Genomic DNA, 19536 nt, shown 5'->3' on the forward strand with positions numbered 1-19536 from the left:
ACTGTTTGCAGAAATATTGTATATTGAAACACAGTAAACACTTTGCAACCTCTTGTTGCCTGTACATTCTATTCCAAACGTCTAGCTATGTCATCATTATACTATTTCTGCAATGATTTCAGTGCAGTCATTGTCCTGTTTTCTCAAACTGTTTGCAGAAATATTGAATATTGAATGTATATTCAATATTTTGAGGGCAGCCTCAGAAAAACTTTCACATCCCAATGTTTGTAGAGATATTCCCTGAATTTCCACATTTTATATCCCAAAACAACATGTACATCATGTTTTGCCTTTATTATAAATATTAGTTTCACACCATTGCATTCCTCATTATTATGCTTGATTGACGACTTCGAAATCTGATGTTATGTTGTGCCACATATGCCAAATTTGTCAAAGTTGCCAATTTTCTTTGATTAATCTTATTTTTTGGTTCTTGGCTTTCCCCATTTTGCCAGCTGCATCAATTGGCACTCGGCTTCTTGCTTGTATTAATATTGTTTCAAAGTTATAGCTCTTATATTTAACTATATTAAAACTAATTTTTCTCCTGAATGTGATTTTAGAAAGCCAGAGCATGGACATAGAAAGATATTCTAACTGGTGGAAGCTAAAGAGCACCTCAAAACGTGATAGTCTTAACCAGATTCTACAACTCCAATCTCATAATTTTCCTAAAGAATTGATTGGGGGTTCACAATTGAAACTACTTATGCAAATATTGACTTGGTATTCAAGACAATATGTGCTATACTTTCGCTTTCTTTGCTGGTTCAGTCTAATTGAATAGTGAATCTCAGATTTAAGGAGAGGTCAGCGACGCGCCAAAAAGATGCAATGGAATCGAGACTCAGGTTTGACAAGAAATCATGTCTATTGCTTACTTGTTTTTGGGTATTTTATATTATATATTTATTGCAAGGAGTAATAGACAGCAAATGGATTCCTTTAATGGACATTATTTTTTGAAGTTGCACATTTCAATTTCAGCCTTTTTCATGTTTACATGATACACAGGGTATTACTAATCTTAAAAGTGATTCTATAGTCACTAAGCTAGCAGCCACCACACCATTATAGAGATGTTTAATGGGCTAGGCAATCATATTTAACTACATTCTTGTAATTTATTTCAGAATATAATATTTTCATTGCAACGACCCTAGAGTAGGTGGACCATTGTGAGCAACTGATAGTTTCAAGCAGGCAAAATAAATGATTTTGAGTGATATGTTCTATACCATTTGTTTTCATTTTTTCAATGTGGAAACAGGAGTATATATATATTTTTTTCTCTTCAACTTGAACCCATGACCTCCAAGTCAGAATGGAGCAACTTAACCTTTGTGCTAACCATCATTGTCAAGTGATTTTCTGTTCAACGGCATAAGAAGAATAGCTGCATCTTTTAACATATTCTGGTTTCCCCTAAGGTTATCAAACTGGCTAGCTTTTTTGAGTAAATTCTTGTTTCAACTTCTTTCTGGCAGCATTCAGATTGATGTAGTTCTGATGCCTTTAATTTCTTGGTGAATGCACCAGTCTTAATGGCTGGTCTTTGGAGTCTTTGCTACAAGAAGGAAATAACTTATTTTTCTAGAATTAGATGTTTACTCTTTGTTCTTTGTAAAACGAAAGGTGCCTTACGAAATGACCCTGTAGTTAAACTGATATACATTTTTCCTTTACCTAATTTACATTTTCCTTATTTGTGCACAGGCTTGGAGAAATTAGATATGTTCAAGAAATTTGAACAGGGTTTTGAGGTAAATTGTCCAAGCATGTCGTCTCATGTGCACATATATTTTGGACTTCGGTCGAACGGCTTCTAAACCTGTTGGAACTTGGATCATTTCGTTCTCTACTTTCTTTTTCTCTTTACCTTTTTTGCTAATAAAAAGTTTAGTATAAAATGTTCTTTTGTGTTTTGTCAAATCTTTCTCATTATGGATGCTTGTTTGCCTCAATAGATTCCTAATGGTAATTGTTTCATCTTCCTACTTGATAGGATCAAGACAAAGAAGGAAAGGAAAAGAAAGGTGATGGAGAAGAAGACAATACAGAGGAAGAACCAGGAGAACTGTCTGATGAATCGTACAGTGATGATGGAGATTATAATGAGGGCAGCATGAAGTTTTAGATGCTAAGTCACATGATATCAGCATATGTTATTCCCTTTTAGTTTTATGTAATAGGCAATATCCGGATTGGAGAAAGTTTGAAAGGATCCATTAAACCTTAAATGAAAAGAATAGTTTTATTTATTGGAATTCAAGCTGATGCTTCTCATAAAGAAACAAAAACAAGAGTCGTATGTTGGTTTGGAATTTTTAAAAATAATGTTGCCAATAATGTTTACAATCTTGCAGAATGAACATTTTGATGAGGATGAAGATGATTAGAACCAAGAAGATGACAATGATGGTCATTTTCCTTTTCTTCTACTTAGTTTCTGCGACACATAAGATACTTGTGAACTTTTTTATTTCTGCTGTAAGAGGCGCTAATGGTTTTTTTTTTTTTTTGAAAAGAACAATGTCCTACATTAGCATATCTAGTAAGTTGTTGGTTGATGGAAAATTACATAGCAAGCTCAATCTATAACACTACATGGTTTTGAAGGCATTTGATAATAGAAGCCTCAAAAAAAGGGGGCTACATTAGTACCAAAGAGGGGCAAAGAATCTGATCAACTAATCTTTTGCATCAATGTAAACTTCTCTATCAAGAACTACATCTATGGCTGTCCACTACCACCATAGCTTCCATAGTTAGATGTAGCTGCATTAAATGAGGGAGCTGGACCTCTGTCATCTTGAGAATAGTAGTATAATCTTTGATCATTGGCTTGTGGAGGATAAGCAGGTTGGTTTGGGACCTGATAATTGTAGAGGTTAGGACCAGCATGAGGATATCTTTCGGGCATTCCTGCATATGCAGACCTATTGTTGTCCTACAAAGAGGTCCACGAAATCCTCGAAATCCCACGTTGGTTCTGGACTTCTTTGTCTGCTGATGTTTATCAGAATCTCCTACTCTCTTCCTATTATCTGATTTTGATTTTTCCAGTTGAGCAAACCTTTTCTGGAGTGGGTCAAGTGGGTAGTCAGCTTCTAGCCCATACTCTTGAACACATCTTATCACTGTTCTCAGGGCTGCAAGTTCTTGTGCATTAACATCACCCTGTGCACCGGCGGATTGCAGGTGAACCTATATATTAGTTGTCCAATGGAGAAAGTTTCAATACCCTTGGGGGATTCGTCTGACAACATGGAAATATTGCTCTTCAATTGGAATGGCAGATTTTTTAAAGTTCATTTAGACATGGTGCCTGCTGGCTGAGGATAAACCACCCTTTGATAACTTATACCGTGTGAATTTCACCATAACACATTAGATACATTGAAGAAGGCATGCCGAAAAGCAAATTGGATTCTAGCCATATGTTTACAGTGGAGGAACCTATTAGACAAATAATATATTAATTTTTGTTTGAATTTGGTTTTCACTCTCCTATTTTTTTGACTTCAGTTTTAGGTTTTTGTATATAAAAATGTGGAGATGCCATATCCCCTTTGGCAGGTAAAACAATAAAATTGTTCTCCATTGGTGACTAGCCACCCTCTAAGTGGTTAGGTTCGGCTCGACCTATTCCGTTTCTCTCTCTCTGCAATTTTTGTCAAAGCACATGAATATGATATGCTTGTGTCCTTCACATTCTCTGTTTCGTTCTTTAAAATTCATCAAACGTTATCAGTTGGAAACCTGATTCGAGTCCATTATATCGCCAAAGGAATTCTGGATTCTTAGTATACATACATACATACATACATATATTGTTAATTAAGTCATCATATTATTAATTATTATATTATATCAAAACAAGATTCATTGATGGCATTTTACATGCATGATCAACAATCAGCACAAGCGATTATTATAAATTCAACGCCTCTCCCCAACCCAGTAAAACAGAGATCCGTGGATTACCCCCTCATTCTATTGCAAACAATTCCAAATATTTCCTTATAATTTCTGTTAAGAAACCAGCACCATAGCTCCCATTATCATCACGCAGGTTATCACCCCTATGATTGTATGAACATCTCGTAGTATTTGTTCCTTACCATTATCACCTCCCTGGGGCATTTCTTATTGGAAGCTATGTTACAGTGTTTGGTCAAAAAAGAATAACACAACCCAACTTTTTTCCAATTCACATAATTAAAAAAAATTTTGATTTTGAGAAAAAGTTGGGTACTTTGTTTGATTAGTTACTTGGTATAACAAGTTTGGAAGAAGAAGTTCTAAAGCATGGGCTGAAAATGTTTACAGGAGAAAGTAGAGCAAATTGGAGAAGAATGTTGAATTGGAGATATTTTTGCAAGGAAAATAATTTATAGTGGAGCAAGTGAAGTTTATATGTTAAAATAAAAACCTTTTGACATTTATGTTGTCAAGCAGATTTATTTATTCTCATCCAAAAAAATTTCATTCCTGTGTTTTTTTTTTCTTTTGGAAAACCTTTAATTTTAAAGTGCTCTACCACTCAAACTCAGAGCCTTAAATTTTTTGAATTAGATTAAGTCAAGCTACTTTAAAATAGCAAATACAGGCAGGCTGCCCAATTTTTTTTTTCTTTCTTTTTGGGGACATAATTTTATTTTCCATTTGTAATATATTAACAAGTAACTGAGTAAGACCCATATGGATTTAGCTGGAAAGGTTGAGAATTTTATTTTCCTCATAACCTGAGAATTTGCATATTTTAAATTTGAAGGGACCTGCAATCACTTAAAAATTTGGATTTTGTTCATCTAACAGTAGACGAACCTTGCCCATCACTTGAAATCAAGGTTTAGAAAATTTTCAAGCAGCCTTTGGTTGCGTTGAAAGGGTTAGGTAATCTCATCAATAATATTATTACAAAAATAATTATATATTAGAAGCAGATTGCCACATACACATATTTATAATTAACTAAGCCATGCCCATGGGGTGAAACCTAATATTGAAGAACTACTTTTGTTTAATTTATCAATAACTATAACATGTTTAATTGAATTTATTTTAGTTTATACTTGCTTTTTAGTTGTTAATTGAATTTTTGAGAATCAATACACCATGAATTTATTTGGAAATACTTTGGGGGAAAAATAATTTCCTTTATAAAAATGTCATATATAAATTAATTTACACAACACCTAAAAATTTGATGTAGATGATTAAATGTAAATGTAAATTTGTTTTTTTTTTGTTAGTTATGAATGTCAAAATCTTATTTTATTGTTTAATCTTAAAATATACAATTCTCATATTCAAGTACATGCACTTAGCTTCCTTTTTTTCTTTTTTTTTTAATTTTACTTTTGAAAAGAAAATGAACAGGACAAAATATTTAATTGCTTCTACATATATAATATTATAAAAACGAAAATATGTTATAACGCAAATTGATGACAACATGAAACGAGAGGATGACTGTGGGACAAATTTTTACCTACGAATTTTCGCCGCTATTATGATTGGGCAATGATCAAAAAAGAAACCAATTGTTGATAACGACATTTTACAATGGAAAATATTATAATAATTATAAAACCTATCAATCTTATCTTAATAGCATTTATATATAAATCACTAAATGAGGTAGAAGTTATTGACTTTGCTTACCAAAGCAAAAGTTGACTTTCGGCATTGACATTGTGCAAAAAAATAAATGCTATATGCATGCTTCTCTTTAACTCTATATTACTATTTAATTTAATGGAAATAACTCTTCAAAGCATTCAACAGAAATTACAATTAGAAAACATGAAACTTTAAATATATATACATATATATATATATATTAAAATTAAATAGACTCTCTTCATACATGCATGTTAAATTTATGTCTACTTTTGATTTGTATGCTCGAGTTTGATTAATCTTAAAATCACGAGATAATTCATAGATAACCATATCTCATTTTCTTTAACTATTTGTATCATCTAACATGTAGAACAAGGATATATAAAGATGAAATAAATTAATATACATATATAACATTGCATAAGTAATAAAGAAATAATTAATGGTAATTGATAATTAAGTGGAGTAGCATTTTTTTTTCTTAATTTAAGTGGCAATTTAGCGCGAATTGTGAAATAAACCATTTTTGTCAATAGAAATGACTAATACTCTTTTGTCAAACATTTCTCTGTCAGATTGTCTAATCATATGTTATGCGCATGAGAGTATATATTGTAGGGAAAAAGCAATTTCGTGGCACCAAATAATTGATTCTAGAAAGATTAGTCCTGTGCACACCCAAATAGTGGGTAAAATTACGAATAATTTTTTATTATTTTGATAAAAATTAGAAGAAAAAATATAAAAAAATCACAGTTATCTGAAAACATGAAAAAAAAGAAAAAAATTATTTTAAATCCAATTACTTATAGGACAAGATAAGCAGATCCTCCCTCGTCCGGGTAGCTCTAAAATCTAAATAACCAGCTTACTTAGTCTACCTCAATAATGATTTAAAGCTAAATATGCAGGACTAAAATCAAATGATTAATTAATATAGAAAGAATTATTTACTTTGAATTCATCAATTGTTAAAAGATGTGGGCAATACCCAAATTTCTGTCATTGTTTTTTTAATGTAATAACAATAATATTATACAAATTACTTACAATGATTTATTTCATGAACGCCTTAAATATAATGAGATGGATTATTATTTTGTATGTTATTCATTATATGGATAGTGCAAGGACGATTCATTTTATTATCTTTACCATGACTCATCATTTTCTTAATCGATTTCAAGAGTTAGTTTATGAACTCAAGTTAATCTGAAATGTCAACAAACCAAAATATATATGATAACATATATCTTCCCAAACTTAAATAGCATATCAATCCTACCGACATGAAAAATTCAAATGGGGGCCCAAATAGAATAGGATATAGAAGTTGCATGCCTAGCAATATTGGACATTTGGAGTGTTTAATTCTTAGAAGTGTGGTCCTCCTCTCCTCTTCATTTCTTTTATGCATAGCCTCAAATATTAGATGCAATCAACACGATGTGCAAATTGTCAAGGCGTGGAGCCCGTTTTTTAGGAGGCCGGTTCATTTACTGCATGCCTATTTATGTCACTAGCTACAAATTCCGCAATGAAAACAAAAGTTTAGTTAGTCGTCCAACAATATAAATAAAATAAAATAAAAAAGTCCTCGTCTATGTATATTTAATAATTTATTTTAATCAATTAGAAAGTCAGCTCTATTTTTTTTTAATTATATTGTTTTTATTCTACCTAAACAAAAATGTCATCCAAATGCTGGGAGGCTAAGTGTCTACATAAGCAGGGTCCTTGCTACCTGCATTCAGGGCGTTGAACAGTTGGAAATCTTAGTCTCCCTTAGGCAACTGTAACAACAGCCATTGTTTTCCCTGCTAAACTGGTAAGAAGCAACAATACTTGGCTCAGAATTTCAATTTCTTTTTTATCAAAGATTTTGCTTTACGATTTTTATTTTTTTTTGAGTATTATAAACGCAAGTACTGCGTCGGTGGGTAGATGTGTTGATACAGTGAAAAGGTTTGCATCAAAAGATCGATCTGCCTCTAGTCTGAATCTACTTGCTGCTGTATGTTTTATATATGTATCTTTCGATATGTGTGGTGTGTGTTACTTAACTTTTCACGCTTCAATTTCAGTATTATTATATGATTATTATCTTGTTTTAGGTTATCAGGTAAGTAAAAAGCTTTGCATGCCAACTTAACATCCTTTTTCAACTACAGGGTATCAGATTACCTAACCCTGGGATGGCAACTTAAATTAAAGTAACAAAACAAAGACACTTTAAATTAATTTACATTCTTCATTATTTTTTTGTTTGATTCTTATTTTTATTACTTATTTATTTATATATTATAGTTTTATTTCTATAACTAGTTCGTACAGTTCAAATTATTGCTTATCTATGCAGTTTTTTCTGACTTATTTACCTCAAAAGCTATGAACCAAGCTATATATGTTTGATTCATGAAAACTTTGAAGGGAAAGAAACGAACAAAAACATATATATATATATATGTATATATCTCGTAGCAAGTAACAATAAATTATATTCCCTATAGCCAAGATTGTATTTTATTATTAGTAACAAAAATATAACATTAGATGGATGACAATCATATATATCTATGTTTTGAAATTAATTAATTTCATCGAATAATTTTTAGAAAAATGTATAGGTAGAGAAAACGTCAGTAAAAGCATGAGTAAATTTACTCTGTCACTTGGCATATTGACAAAAAAAATTTTCTCAAATAAACTGAAAGGCTCTGACTTCTTTTCAAATATCATAAATACAACAATATGCAAATACATATTAATAACTTTTTTTTGTATTGTGTATTAAATAAGATCAAGGGAGTTGGCATAAAACATTAATGACATCAAATGATAAATTCTAGGGGACAGGTAGCACTAAAAGAAAGTCAACAAATTAATAACTGTACATTTGTATTGTACAAGTTATGTGTATATAGTTCTTGTTCCTATTCTCTGATCATGACATAGATCATACTGGTTGCCCTAGCATTAAAAATTTACAATAGGTGAATTTCTTGCGGGAGTTGGCCATGCAAAAGGAGCAAAACTTTCAAAGATGCTTAGCTAATCAATTATTTTCCTACTTTATTTCAGCAAATCAGAGTTTGAAAATGACACGACCTCCCCAGCCCACAAAACACCACACCGCCCCCCCAAAAAAAACAAAAACAAAAAAAAAATCTAATCAGTAGCTTTGCCACTCGGTACACCTTTTTGGGCTTTCTGATAGAAGACTAATCAATCCATTCTAGCTAGGCTGCGAGCGAGGACCAAGCAAAAACTCAATTTTCATATGCAAATTCCCATTTGGTCTTGTTTTTATGGTCGTGAAACATGCATTAGCAAACCAGAAGATGTATATAATTACTGAATATTCTCGCTGAAACCTTAACCTGACAGGTTTAATTGCAGCAGAAGCTCAACCATGGCACCCCAGTCAGCTGTCAAGCTCCCAGACATAGACCTTTTTGATGAGAATTCCCTGCCTGGAACTGCCTCTTGGGTCTCCAAATGCAAAGATGTTCAACTAGCGCTTGAGGAATATGGCTGCTTCCTAACACCTTATGACAAAGTTTCTTTACAGCTTCAGGATCAAATCTTTAACTCCGTGCAAGAATTGTTTACTCTTCCTACAGAAAAGAAGGTCCAAAACACTTCTGATAAACCTTACTTCGGCTACTTTAAACATCCATTGGTCCCTCTCTCTGAAAGCATGGGCATTGATGGTCCAACCCTTCTTGAAGGAACTCAAAGTTTCACAGATCTCATGTGGCCTAATGGCAACAAAAGATTCTGGTATCTATATATGATCTTATTCTCACCATTTTTTGAAAAAATTAAAATCTAAACATTATTTTTTAAAAGTATTTATTATATTTTTTTGACATTGGTTAGTGAAAGTGTACATACGTACGCAAAGCTAGTATCCCAACTTGATCGAAGGGTGAAATACATGGTGTTTGAGAGTTACGGTGTAGGGAAGTACTTTGATTCTCACATCGATTCCACCAGTTATCTTCTTCGACTCATCAAATATAGACTACCCAAGGAAGAGGAAACTAATAACTGCGGCTTTCCTCACACTGACAAGAGCTTCTTAACCATACTTCATGACAATCAAGTTGCCGGCCTGGAGATAAAAACTAAAGATGGCAGGTGGATTGGTGTTGAGCCCTCAGGTTCAATGTTCATAGTCATGGCCGGTGATGCATTCTTGGTTAGTTTTTTCCTTTCCCCTTTTATAATCGAGAAACCCCCACTATGCACTTAAAACAACTCCCATTTCACCTACACAACTTTAGTTCTAGCAGCAACTTAAACAACTGTTTGTTTAGGTTGAATTGCCTTCAATTGGTCGTTTGAGCTCAAGCATTTCTCACATCTTGATAATTATATAAGAAAGAAATTAAACACATGGAGAGAATTGACTCTAGTTGGGGATTAGAATTTGGTATCTCCCTAGCTAGCTAATACCCTTAAAAATTATTTTCCGACCATGTGTGCCGCACCTGCATTACCATATCAAATCCTCAATTACTTTTCTAATTTTATGCCTCGTGAAGCATGCAAAACAGGTGATTTTTGATGCACAACTAGGCTAGCGGAATATGAATAGAATTCCTATTTGATATGCAATCTTTGGGCTGACATTCGTTTTGATCTGTTTTGGAAATGTGATAGGCATGGAGTAATGGAAGAGTACACTCCGCACTTCATCGTGTGGTTACGAATGGCAAGAAGGAGAGATATTCCCTTGGGTTTTTTTCGTTCAGCGGTGAGACTATACGAACGCCAGAGGAGCTGATCGATGAGGCTCATCCTTTGCTCTTTAAGCCCTTTGAAAATATTGACTTACTCCGGCTCTATTCCCTTGATGATGTTCGGAAATATTCTCAAAAGTTTAACGACGAGGCCATGTGTGGTGCATAATTAAGTCCTCAAGACTTCTTAATATATATTAAATGACATAAATAAATCTTACATTTCAACTTTCTTTTCCAATACTAAAAAGAGAAGGTTGGAAGAGATTTGAGCTTAACTACACTACTACTTCTATATCATTTTTATAGCTGATCACATGAATAATATTGTACCCTTTTCCTTTTCTAGTATGGAATTTGCTCATCAGCATGAAATTTGTAGTTCAACGTATATTATCAATAATGTAAATTTTCTCTTCTAAAATGTCCAAACATTAACCTATAGTGGTTTGCAGAGAATAAAATTTTCAGAGAAAAAGTATTATTAAAAAGAAGAATTAAAGCACATATCTCAAATCAATGTATTCCTAGTTATGGTGAAGAGAATCATTGACTTAATAAATATGGCGAAATGCCCCAATCTCTTTATCAATCACAAAGGGCCTTTGTTAGTTATAGCCCATAAAATGAAGCACTGTACCAGTTTCCATTCCCACTGCGCACTTGAATCAAATTCAGAAACCATCCTGAGTTCGATGTCATGGCAAAGTCTAAGCAGTCATCGCCCTCCTGGCTGGGTCCTGCCTTCTATTATGCATCAAATTGAAAATGAAAAGATTAACAGAAACTTCTTGGACTTTTTTATTAATGGTCACATTATTTTTAGGGTAAAATTTACATAAGATTCTTTGATTAAGTAATTCATCAAGTTTTTTCATTCACAGCAAAAATCAAAATCAAATTCAATAATTAATAATCTTTTTAAATGGATTAGTTAAGTGTATAATCCTTACGGGATGCTTTCAGAATTGCTCTATATATGAAGGAAGCTTTTTTTTTTTAATTGAAGAAGGAAGGATTTGAACCCTAATCTTTAAATAAAAAAATCATAATCTAATCAATAAATTAAATGTCCGAGTGCAAGAGGTCAATTGGGTATAAAGAAAGGTTTCCCTACAAGATGCCCCAAACTTGCTATGTCTTCTATATCCTACTCACAGTTATTAATTTAGTTAGTATGTAATATAAAAGGATATACAAACTTTAACAATTTTTTTCTATTAAAAAAATATAAATTCTACCCTCAAGTTGTAACTTCGAAAAAATTAGTAAGTTGAATATAAATTGTGTATTTATTTAATGGAATAATTAAATAAAATTTTGTCATTTTTCTGAAAGACAACGAAGATTTTATTTAATTAATCGCATAAAAAACAATTTTAACGGAATAGAGGGATCATTTTTTTTTTTATTTCCTACTTTGGAAGTCATTTTTGAAATGATATTCAGGCTTTAAATTGACCTCAAAATTTTAAATTTTCAGCCTCAATTGGAACTTAAATATAGCTAACAAACTTGCCCCCTCTTCTCTTTTCTTTTTAATTATTTTTTCAATAGAAAATTGTTCTTAAGACCGCGTGTGTTCAGCGGATAATTAAAGGCAATTTTAAGGTTGACTTGTTCTTCATTCCTTAACTTGCGAAGCCTGGTTTTGATTATCTATATCTTGTTTCTTCTTTTACAAAAAAAAAAACCGACTGTAATTATTTATTTTATTGGACGGTGCCTGCTAGCTACTAGTTGCAATCCAACTACTTGGAATCTAGTCTAGATTAAATGGCATATCTATCGGTTGTTATCTTAAAATTTTCGGGCAATCTAATTATTAATATTTTTTTATTATTAACTTATTGGATTTATATATATATATATATACATAATATTATCATTATTAAAATTTTTGTATGGTGTTATTTTGTTAGACCAAAGTCTGATCGTAAGAAATGCATCAATATTCTCTTTTCCTTATTTTTCTTTAAAGATTTTTTTTTATCCTTTTTCCTTGCTAGTTTGTTAGCAAAAGTATTTTACAGCTTCTATGAGGATATGTATGTTTAGATATATGAGGCAGCTGAAATTTAAAAATCAAATACTTCATCTAAGTTTAGATTTATTTGATTGCACCTAAGAATCCCTGTTGTTAGACAATATATATTATCTCAATCAAAACATTAATTTCATACAAGTTTTCTCTCTTTCGTACCTTATGAAGTAGACTAAATATACGATGGTATTGGTATGCTGTTTATCCAATGAGTTAATTATTATTTCACACTGGTCTCCATATATAGTACGATATATAAATAGAATTGCTCAAATTAAGGTGATAGTCTATGATGGACGTCAGCAATTTGGGTTAAAAAGACCAACTTGAGAACTTGTAGCTGGGGAAATTAAATAATATAGTTTATACAATTTTTCCAATTCAACTATGGAATCCAGACATTTTTCATTTGATATAGTAGCAAGTTGTATGACATATAGAGCCAAAAATAAGTACGCTGTTGAAAAAATAAAAGGTATACGTAGTGTCAAACTGTTGTTGATTCTTTAATTGCTAGTAAACATTATAATAGTATCCTAATTATAAATAAGGTTCAATTATCAAATGTCTATAGACCCTTGGTTAAATTGCTATTTTAGCAAATAACTTTTCATTAAACATATATATTTTATCTCAAATATTCTAATCTTATATATACATTTCCTTCTATAAATATAATATTCTCTTCTACCCATTTTTTCTACCATTGATGTAGACTTGCAGCATAAGAAATTATGTGTAGCAAAAACTTGGATGATAAGAGAGATAGATATTGGTTAAAATGGAAATTTAGATGGATTTGGTTAATTTGAATTGTAAACATATATTGAGTTTTATTTGTGCGAAACTTTTTCCTGGATTCAGGTTCATTGTTAATAAAATATTTATTCAAATTCTATTTATACTATAAAAGTTGGTTCAGTGCTCGTTGATGAAATCTAGTTTAATCAGTGGAAAGTCAGCTATATTTCTTTAATCTTACGTATTGCTTAGTTTTGATTCGTTGAGCGATCCGCGGGAAAAGCAGCCAAAATATATGCAAGGGGCGGCAGAGGAAATGAACAAAGTATATCTAATCTAAGTCTAACCAATAATTATTTAATTTATATTAACAAACTGCAATACTTGGCCCCTAGCTAGGCGTCTATTTAAGCAAAGATTTGTTCAGTTGGAAACCGTGTCTTGGGGCATGCAACTGTAACTACGACGAGAGCCAATACTCCAAGCCTAACAGCTATTCTCAGCAGAAAAAGCTCAATAAACTATATGATCATGGCAACTCAGTCAGCTATCAAGCTACCCGTCATTGATCTTTTTGATGACGAGTCCGAGCCTGGTACTGACTCTTGGATCTCCAAATGCAAAGAGGTCCAGCGAGCGTTTGAAGAATATGGATGCTTCTTAGCAACATATGACAAAGTTTCTTTACAACTTCAGGATGATGTCTTCGACTCTGTACGAGAATTGTTCCAACTTCCAACAGAAAAGAAGGTTCTAAACACTTCTGATAAACCTTACTTTGGTTACTTCAAACATCCATCGATTCCTCTTAGTGAAAGCATGGGCATTGATAACCCAACGATTCTTGAAGGAACTCAAAGTTTTACAAACCTCATGTGGCCTAATGGGAACCAAATTTTCTGGTATACATGATCTCTATCTTGTTCACGCCCCATATACTATGCAAAATTAAGTAACATTTACTGATGTTTCTCTTTTACATTGTTAGTAAAAGCATATACGCATACGCCACGCTGGTGTCAGAATTGGACCGAATGGTGAAAACCATGGTGTTTGAAAGCTATGGTGTGAGGAAGTACTACGATTCCCACATCAAATCTACTAATTATCTTCTTCGACTCATCAAATATAGGGTACCCAGGGAGGATGAAAATGACTTTGATGGATGCCCTCACACTGACAAGAGCTTCATGACCATACTTCATGACAATCACATTGCAGGTCTACAGATAAAAACAAAAGATGGCAACTGGGTCGGCGTTGAGCCCTCCGGTTCAATGTTCGTGGTCATGGCAGGCGATGCATTCTTGGTTAGTTAATACTAATACATTTCTATGAAGATTTTTTCTTTTTTGGGCACAATTAAGCCGCTGTAATTACCTTTTAGACTTACTCTGATGTTGTTGTTAGGCATGGAGCAATGGAAGAATACAGTCTCCAACCCATCGTGTGATCATGAAAGCTAAAAAGGAAAGATATTGCCTTGCATTGTTTTCATTTAGCGGGGAGACTATACGAACGCCGGAGGAGCTTGTGGATGAGGCTCATCCATTGCTGTTTAAGCCCTTTGATAATATGGATTTACTCCGCCTCTTTTCCCTTGATGATGTTCACCGACATGCTAAGTATTTTTCCCAGCCCAAATGCGGAGCCTGATCACTCCTTTTCTTTTTATTTACATACTAGTTTCTTTTCCTCAAATAAATGTAAGGGGAAGGCTCGACCAAGTTTAATCTTTTTTTTTTTGTTTTTGAAAAGCAACTAAGTTAAATCTTAAAATCTTATGTTTAATTGTTAATATCTTCACATTATCAGTTACTACTATTTATTTCAGTTTTTAAGTTGATTTTTTTCGGTACTATGCAATCTTTTAATTTGTAAATTGTCAATAATTCTTGCCCAAAAAAAATTTATTCATAAACCTATTGATTCATCGTATTAAAAATATAACACACAACAATTATAAAAATTATTTTAAATATTTTTATGATAAAAATAAAAAACCAAAAATTAAAAGAAAATAAAAATATCAATTTAACGAAATTTAAATTAAAAAAATTTAATGTGTAAAAATTAATACTCAAAACTCACATATTACTATTTATGGATCATTATTAATAATGAAAAGCCCCAATCGAAATGGGTTTATCAATGACTAAAGGCTTTAATAGTTATGGCCTATACCAACTACATTGGGCCCATTTCCTTGCACTCCACTCTGCGAACAAATCTCAAATCATAATCCAGCATAATGACGTGGCGAAAATCCGGTGTAACCACGTCATCGTGTTCGCTCCGTCTCCCCTCTTTATTTCCTTGTCCCTTAAGTGAACAGCGAACGTGAACAGCACTCATTCAATCAAGTTAATGAAATCGTACGGTCCAGATAAGATCATAGGGCCCTCATCATTATTGGTCCCACTTTTCCACGTTCCTTTGAAACCAATACTCCCTCCTATTTATACTCCTCCTCGTTTCAAACATTTTTTCTCGAACCAGCAAAAAATTATTTTCGTCCTTCATTTTGAAGAAACCCAGAAAAACAGAATCGACGTTAAAGAAAATAAAAGAGCAACTAAAATCAACGGTGATTGATTGATCAGAGGAAAATGTCGTGGCAAACTTACGTTGATGATCACCTGATGTGCGAAATCGACAGCGGCCATCATTTGTCGGCCGCTGCTATCATCGGCCACGATGGCAGTGTTTGGGCCAAGAGCACCTCTTTCCCTCAGGTATTACTGCCTTTCTTTTTTTAAGAATGTTTTACTTTTGTTTGGATCTGTTTGTTTTGGATCAATGATTTAGTTCAATAATCACGTGGATCTGGTTGTTTGTTGTTGATTAATCTATTTTAATAGACACATGATTCATCTTATTTGGTTGATTAGATAATGTGATTATACAATGAAAGTTATAAATTAAAACGTTGGATCTATATTGCTTATGAATTATATATATTATGATGGATTTGATTATTCAATGGTCTGCATTTTTGTTTGATTTCATTTATAAAGAATGTTTATAATCTAAGAAAGTGATGAAAACTGTTTGCTCCATTTCATTCGTTCGGACTTAAGTTTGTGGAAGTTAGCACAGAATCTTGACGTGGCATTATCATAATCACGAGTTTTTAGTATATTGAATGACTACTTTGCAAAATTAATATCAACCTGGATTATTTAAATGTATTCTCATGGGATCATAAATTTTCTAATTAGTTTGGGATATTTCCATTGTTTTTTTTTTTTTTGGGGGGGGTGTGTGGGGTGGGGTGTGGTTTATTTGCAGTTTAAGCCTGAAGAGATTACTGCCATTATGAAAGATTTTGATGAACCTGGGTCTCTTGCACCAAGTGGGCTGCACCTCGGTGGCACTAAATATATGGTAATCCAGGGAGAGCCTGGAGCTGTGATTCGTGGGAAGAAGGTGAATTATTGCCTTTTTTTTTAACCTTGGTTATCACTGGTTGTTCTATTGAATTGATCTGGATTTAATGTGCATTAAGCTTATATGGTTCTGGTGATTTATCATATGTTGTAAGTTTACCTGCAATTCAGAGAATAGAGTGATCATGCCTCTTTAAATAAGTATATACTTACCTTTCCTTGGGATACAGGGAAATATTTGATACTATCTTAGTTGCTTGCTTGATACACACAATATGAGATCTTTCTCCCTTTCCTCCTTCTTAATAATCAATAAACGCGTTGCTATAGACCTTAGAATATGGCATGTAATAATGATAGAGCTTCAAGGGTCTTATCTGTGGGGCCTTGTCCAGCATTCAGCCATATTCTCCAGCTTTGATATGGTAGTCCCTTTCAACATTAGTCTCAAGCTCGCTAAACAGCCCAAACACATGGATGACCAACTGCCTTTACCTTTACTTTGTAGAAAGTTTTATTCCTAAAGCATTTTCACTTATCAATAGTTGATCATGCGGGCATTTATCATTATCCTTTATGACTGCATAACAGATAGCTAACTATGCTATGATTGTGTTTTATTAAGTCTAATCCAAAGTGTCCTATCTAATTAGGTTTCATCATGCATCAGGACATCCATCATTTTCTTGTTTGAGTGCCCAGAAATGTTGAACTAGCTGTTACTGCCTTTTTAAATGCCTTCTTTTATTGGAATTGCTGAGTACAAGCAAGATGACAGGGACGCATTGATGAGAAGTTATCTCTAAGTTGCCATTAGTGCCTGCTAATGGCATTGAACTTTTTCAAGTTATAGTTTATCTGATACTGGTGAGAGCTAAAGATATTCCTGTTCCTAATTGTTGTCATTGATTTTGCAGGGCGCTGGTGGGATAACCGTGAAGAAAACAGGCCAAGCTCTGATTTTTGGCTTGTATGATGAACCAGTAACCCCAGGACAGTGTAACATGGTTGTTGAGAGGTTGGGGGATTACCTTGTTGATCAGGGTCTGTAGGCCCCACCCCTGCTTGTTAATCTCCTATTTTACATTTGGTTTTGGGCTTGCATCTTTCTTCCATGGCCATGAAGTGGCATTGAAGTTTTTGGAGTTGGCGATGATAATAATCATTTGAGACAAAATGAATTTTTTGGGTTGATAGGTTTTTTTCTTTTCATTCCCTTTGTTACCGTAATTTATGTGTATTCATTCTCCCTGCTGTTTTGACTCCAGTGGAGTTGCTTATTTTGAAGCATTTCTATGACATAATGATATGGTGGAATCTATTGTTTTGAGTTGTTAAAGTTACCATGTTTCACGTTTTGATGATGGAGGATTTCAGGACTGATACGGGTAAAACTAGAGTTCCTCTCATGATGTTGCCAGCTACCGATGGCGACTCTTCAATAATGATGCATGTCATGTCACTTGTATAATCTCTCCGGATTGTTTGTAGCAAATAAATAAAAGACTCTTATCTCACTCAAATTTACTTTTTATTGTAGTAATCAAAAGTATCAAATGACTGAATGCAAAGTGCTCAACTAGAGGTGTTCATGGTCGGATGGATTATCGGCTCAAGACGAGTTTGGTCCAATTAAATTATTTATATTAATATATTATAAATTTTTATTTGATTTTTTTAATTTTAAATAATCTTTAAAGGATAAAAACAAATTTTAATTATTTTAATAATAAATAAATGTGTTGTTTTTAAAAACGTTTTTATGCTCAACTTAAGAAGTTTCTTTTAAACTGTAGCATAAGGGTTTTTTTTTTTTTGGTGGCAATACATTAGGAGTGTTTTCAAGTTTTATGTAGAGTTACATTTTTTTTTTCAATTGACCATTTACATAAAATTGGTATATTCAAGATTTTAGTTTCATAGTATTTTTTCACAAGAACCAAATTATGAGATTCTAATTTTTAAATCCTATAATTTTTTCTAAAAAACTTTAATTTTTTTTCAATTATTATTATAAAAGAGATTCGAATTTTATTTTTTTAAAAAACTTATATATCAATTAATAAATTAAATACTGAGAGAAAAATGTTTAATTTAAACATCTTTTTGTTTCGAATTTATTATTATACAAATATTAATTTATGAATGATGAGAATCGATTCCATTATAGACCGACCCGACCCACGGCAACGACCGGGAATTTGGATTGAATATCTATTAGTTTAAAAGGGGCATCATGGTAATTACGGAGCTGGGTTTTGCAACTGAAACCCTAATTGGCGTCCTATAAATACACAGACAACCTTTGCAAACAGCCGCGAAGCGTCTGTCATGTTTAAGTTCTTCTCTATTTCTTATTTTTCGTTTTTTTACCTTGAGGGTTTCATGTATGGTAGTGGAGTGGGCAGGGATAGTGTGTATCGACGTAGTGCAAAGACGAGTGCACTCTGTTCGAAAGAGTTCCCTGCAAAATTGATATTAAAAGGCGAAGATGGGCAGTTGTGCTTCAATCCACCGTTGAATCTTTCAACAATCATCTTCCCCACATTTCATTGCTTCTGTTTTCTCTTCATTCCCTGCTCTCTTTTCTTTCTGCGTTTCAACTTTCATCGGTTATTCGCAGTAACCTTCTTCGCTTTTTTCTTACTGTTCCCATTTAAAAAATTTAGAGATTTTAGTCGATCATAATAAATCATTATATCTGGAATTGAATATGTCCAACGGATTGCAATGCAAATCCAACACACTTTTAATTGGGCTTTTTTAAGGAGTTTTTTGCCCAAGCCTCGTGTAGTTCATCAAAGAATTACTTTATTTTATTAAATTAATAAATCATAGTAATAGGAAATTTTTAATTAATTAAAATCATTTTAAAATATTTAAAGTTTGTGCTTATGGATGACTCATCCCATGTCCAAATTAGACTCAGTCCATAAATGCTTCAAACCTTAGAACAAAAACACAAAAGTTGTAATTT

General features: G+C 32.8%; 4 protein-coding genes and 1 non-coding gene across 10 annotated transcripts in view; all 5 read left to right on the forward strand.

Moving 5' to 3' along the window:
• Positions 1 to 2366, forward strand: part of LOC110424429 (uncharacterized) — a 4036-nt gene extending 1670 nt beyond the window's left edge. The window contains exons 3-5 of one of the 2 annotated variants that reach the window (XR_002445900.2): positions 570 to 857; positions 1723 to 1769; positions 2012 to 2057. Coding sequence is in view for 1 of the 2 variants with exons in the window: in XM_089784916.1 (XP_089641042.1) it covers positions 804 to 857; positions 1723 to 1769; positions 2012 to 2143 (233 nt within the window). In the remaining variant the exon portion in view is untranslated. Of the gene's footprint in view, positions 1 to 569; positions 858 to 1722; positions 1770 to 2011 lie in introns of both variants that reach the window. The other variant, XM_089784916.1, reaches the window with a different exon arrangement.
• A 5031-nt stretch (positions 2367 to 7397) lies between these two features.
• On the forward strand, positions 7398 to 10807 carry LOC110424475 (putative 2-oxoglutarate-dependent dioxygenase AOP1). 5 transcript variants are annotated; one of them, XM_089784920.1, is made up of 4 exons: positions 7398 to 7465; positions 9025 to 9420; positions 9520 to 9841; positions 10306 to 10807. In XM_089784920.1, exons 2-4 carry the CDS (start codon positions 9050 to 9052, stop codon positions 10552 to 10554), a joined length of 942 nt encoding a protein of 313 aa, XP_089641046.1. In that variant the 5' UTR covers positions 7398 to 7465; positions 9025 to 9049; the 3' UTR covers positions 10555 to 10807. The 5 variants fall into 5 exon arrangements, with proteins under 5 accessions (XP_089641046.1, XP_021294719.2, XP_089641048.1 ...); XM_021439044.2 differs by having other exon boundaries at positions 7405 to 7465; positions 9040 to 9420; XM_089784922.1 differs by having other exon boundaries at positions 7406 to 7465; positions 9037 to 9420.
• A 2894-nt stretch (positions 10808 to 13701) lies between these two features.
• On the forward strand, positions 13702 to 14826 carry LOC149526717 (putative 2-oxoglutarate-dependent dioxygenase AOP1). The gene is made up of 3 exons (XM_089784968.1): positions 13702 to 14072; positions 14159 to 14480; positions 14581 to 14826. The coding sequence occupies exons 1-3, from the start codon at positions 13702 to 13704 to the stop codon at positions 14824 to 14826; spliced, it is 939 nt and encodes a 312-aa protein (XP_089641094.1).
• Positions 14827 to 15646: 820 nt separating this feature from the next.
• On the forward strand, positions 15647 to 17898 carry LOC110424030 (profilin-3). The gene is made up of 3 exons (XM_021438499.2): positions 15647 to 15905; positions 16462 to 16599; positions 17477 to 17898. Exons 1-3 carry the CDS (start codon positions 15780 to 15782, stop codon positions 17609 to 17611), a joined length of 399 nt encoding a protein of 132 aa, XP_021294174.1. The 5' UTR covers positions 15647 to 15779; the 3' UTR covers positions 17612 to 17898.
• Positions 17899 to 18960: 1062 nt separating this feature from the next.
• LOC149526718 (small nucleolar RNA snoR135) lies at positions 18961 to 19109 on the forward strand. Its single transcript, XR_016351772.1, has one exon. It is a non-coding gene; the product is annotated as a small nucleolar RNA snoR135 (small nucleolar RNA).
• The last annotated feature ends 427 nt before the right edge of the window (positions 19110 to 19536 follow it).

Source organism: Theobroma umbraticum, unplaced genomic scaffold, assembly GCF_002168275.2.
Source record: "Theobroma umbraticum cultivar Fairchild unplaced genomic scaffold, ASM216827v3 scaffold_204.0, whole genome shotgun sequence".
Taxonomy (NCBI): domain Eukaryota; kingdom Viridiplantae; phylum Streptophyta; class Magnoliopsida; order Malvales; family Malvaceae; genus Theobroma; species Theobroma umbraticum.

What these genes read in the sequence shown, in the direction of transcription:
- LOC110424475 (XM_089784920.1), top strand. Translation starts at nt 9,050, where the DNA reads ATGGCACCCCAGTCAGCTGTCAAGCTCCCAGACATAGACCTTTTTGAT. An exon ending in AATGGCAACAAAAGATTCTG is followed by an intron (nt 9,421 to 9,519) that starts GTATCTATATAT and finishes GACATTGGTTAG; the next exon opens with TGAAAGTGTACATACGTACG. An exon ending in TGGCCGGTGATGCATTCTTG is followed by an intron (nt 9,842 to 10,305) that starts GTTAGTTTTTTC and finishes GAAATGTGATAG; the next exon opens with GCATGGAGTAATGGAAGAGT.
- LOC110424030 (XM_021438499.2), top strand. Translation starts at nt 15,780, where the DNA reads ATGTCGTGGCAAACTTACGTTGATGATCACCTGATGTGCGAAATCGAC. An exon ending in AGAGCACCTCTTTCCCTCAG is followed by an intron (nt 15,906 to 16,461) that starts GTATTACTGCCT and finishes GTTTATTTGCAG; the next exon opens with TTTAAGCCTGAAGAGATTAC. An exon ending in CTGTGATTCGTGGGAAGAAG is followed by an intron (nt 16,600 to 17,476) that starts GTGAATTATTGC and finishes TTGATTTTGCAG; the next exon opens with GGCGCTGGTGGGATAACCGT.
- LOC149526717 (XM_089784968.1), top strand. Translation starts at nt 13,702, where the DNA reads ATGGCAACTCAGTCAGCTATCAAGCTACCCGTCATTGATCTTTTTGAT. An exon ending in AATGGGAACCAAATTTTCTG is followed by an intron (nt 14,073 to 14,158) that starts GTATACATGATC and finishes TTACATTGTTAG; the next exon opens with TAAAAGCATATACGCATACG. An exon ending in TGGCAGGCGATGCATTCTTG is followed by an intron (nt 14,481 to 14,580) that starts GTTAGTTAATAC and finishes TGTTGTTGTTAG; the next exon opens with GCATGGAGCAATGGAAGAAT.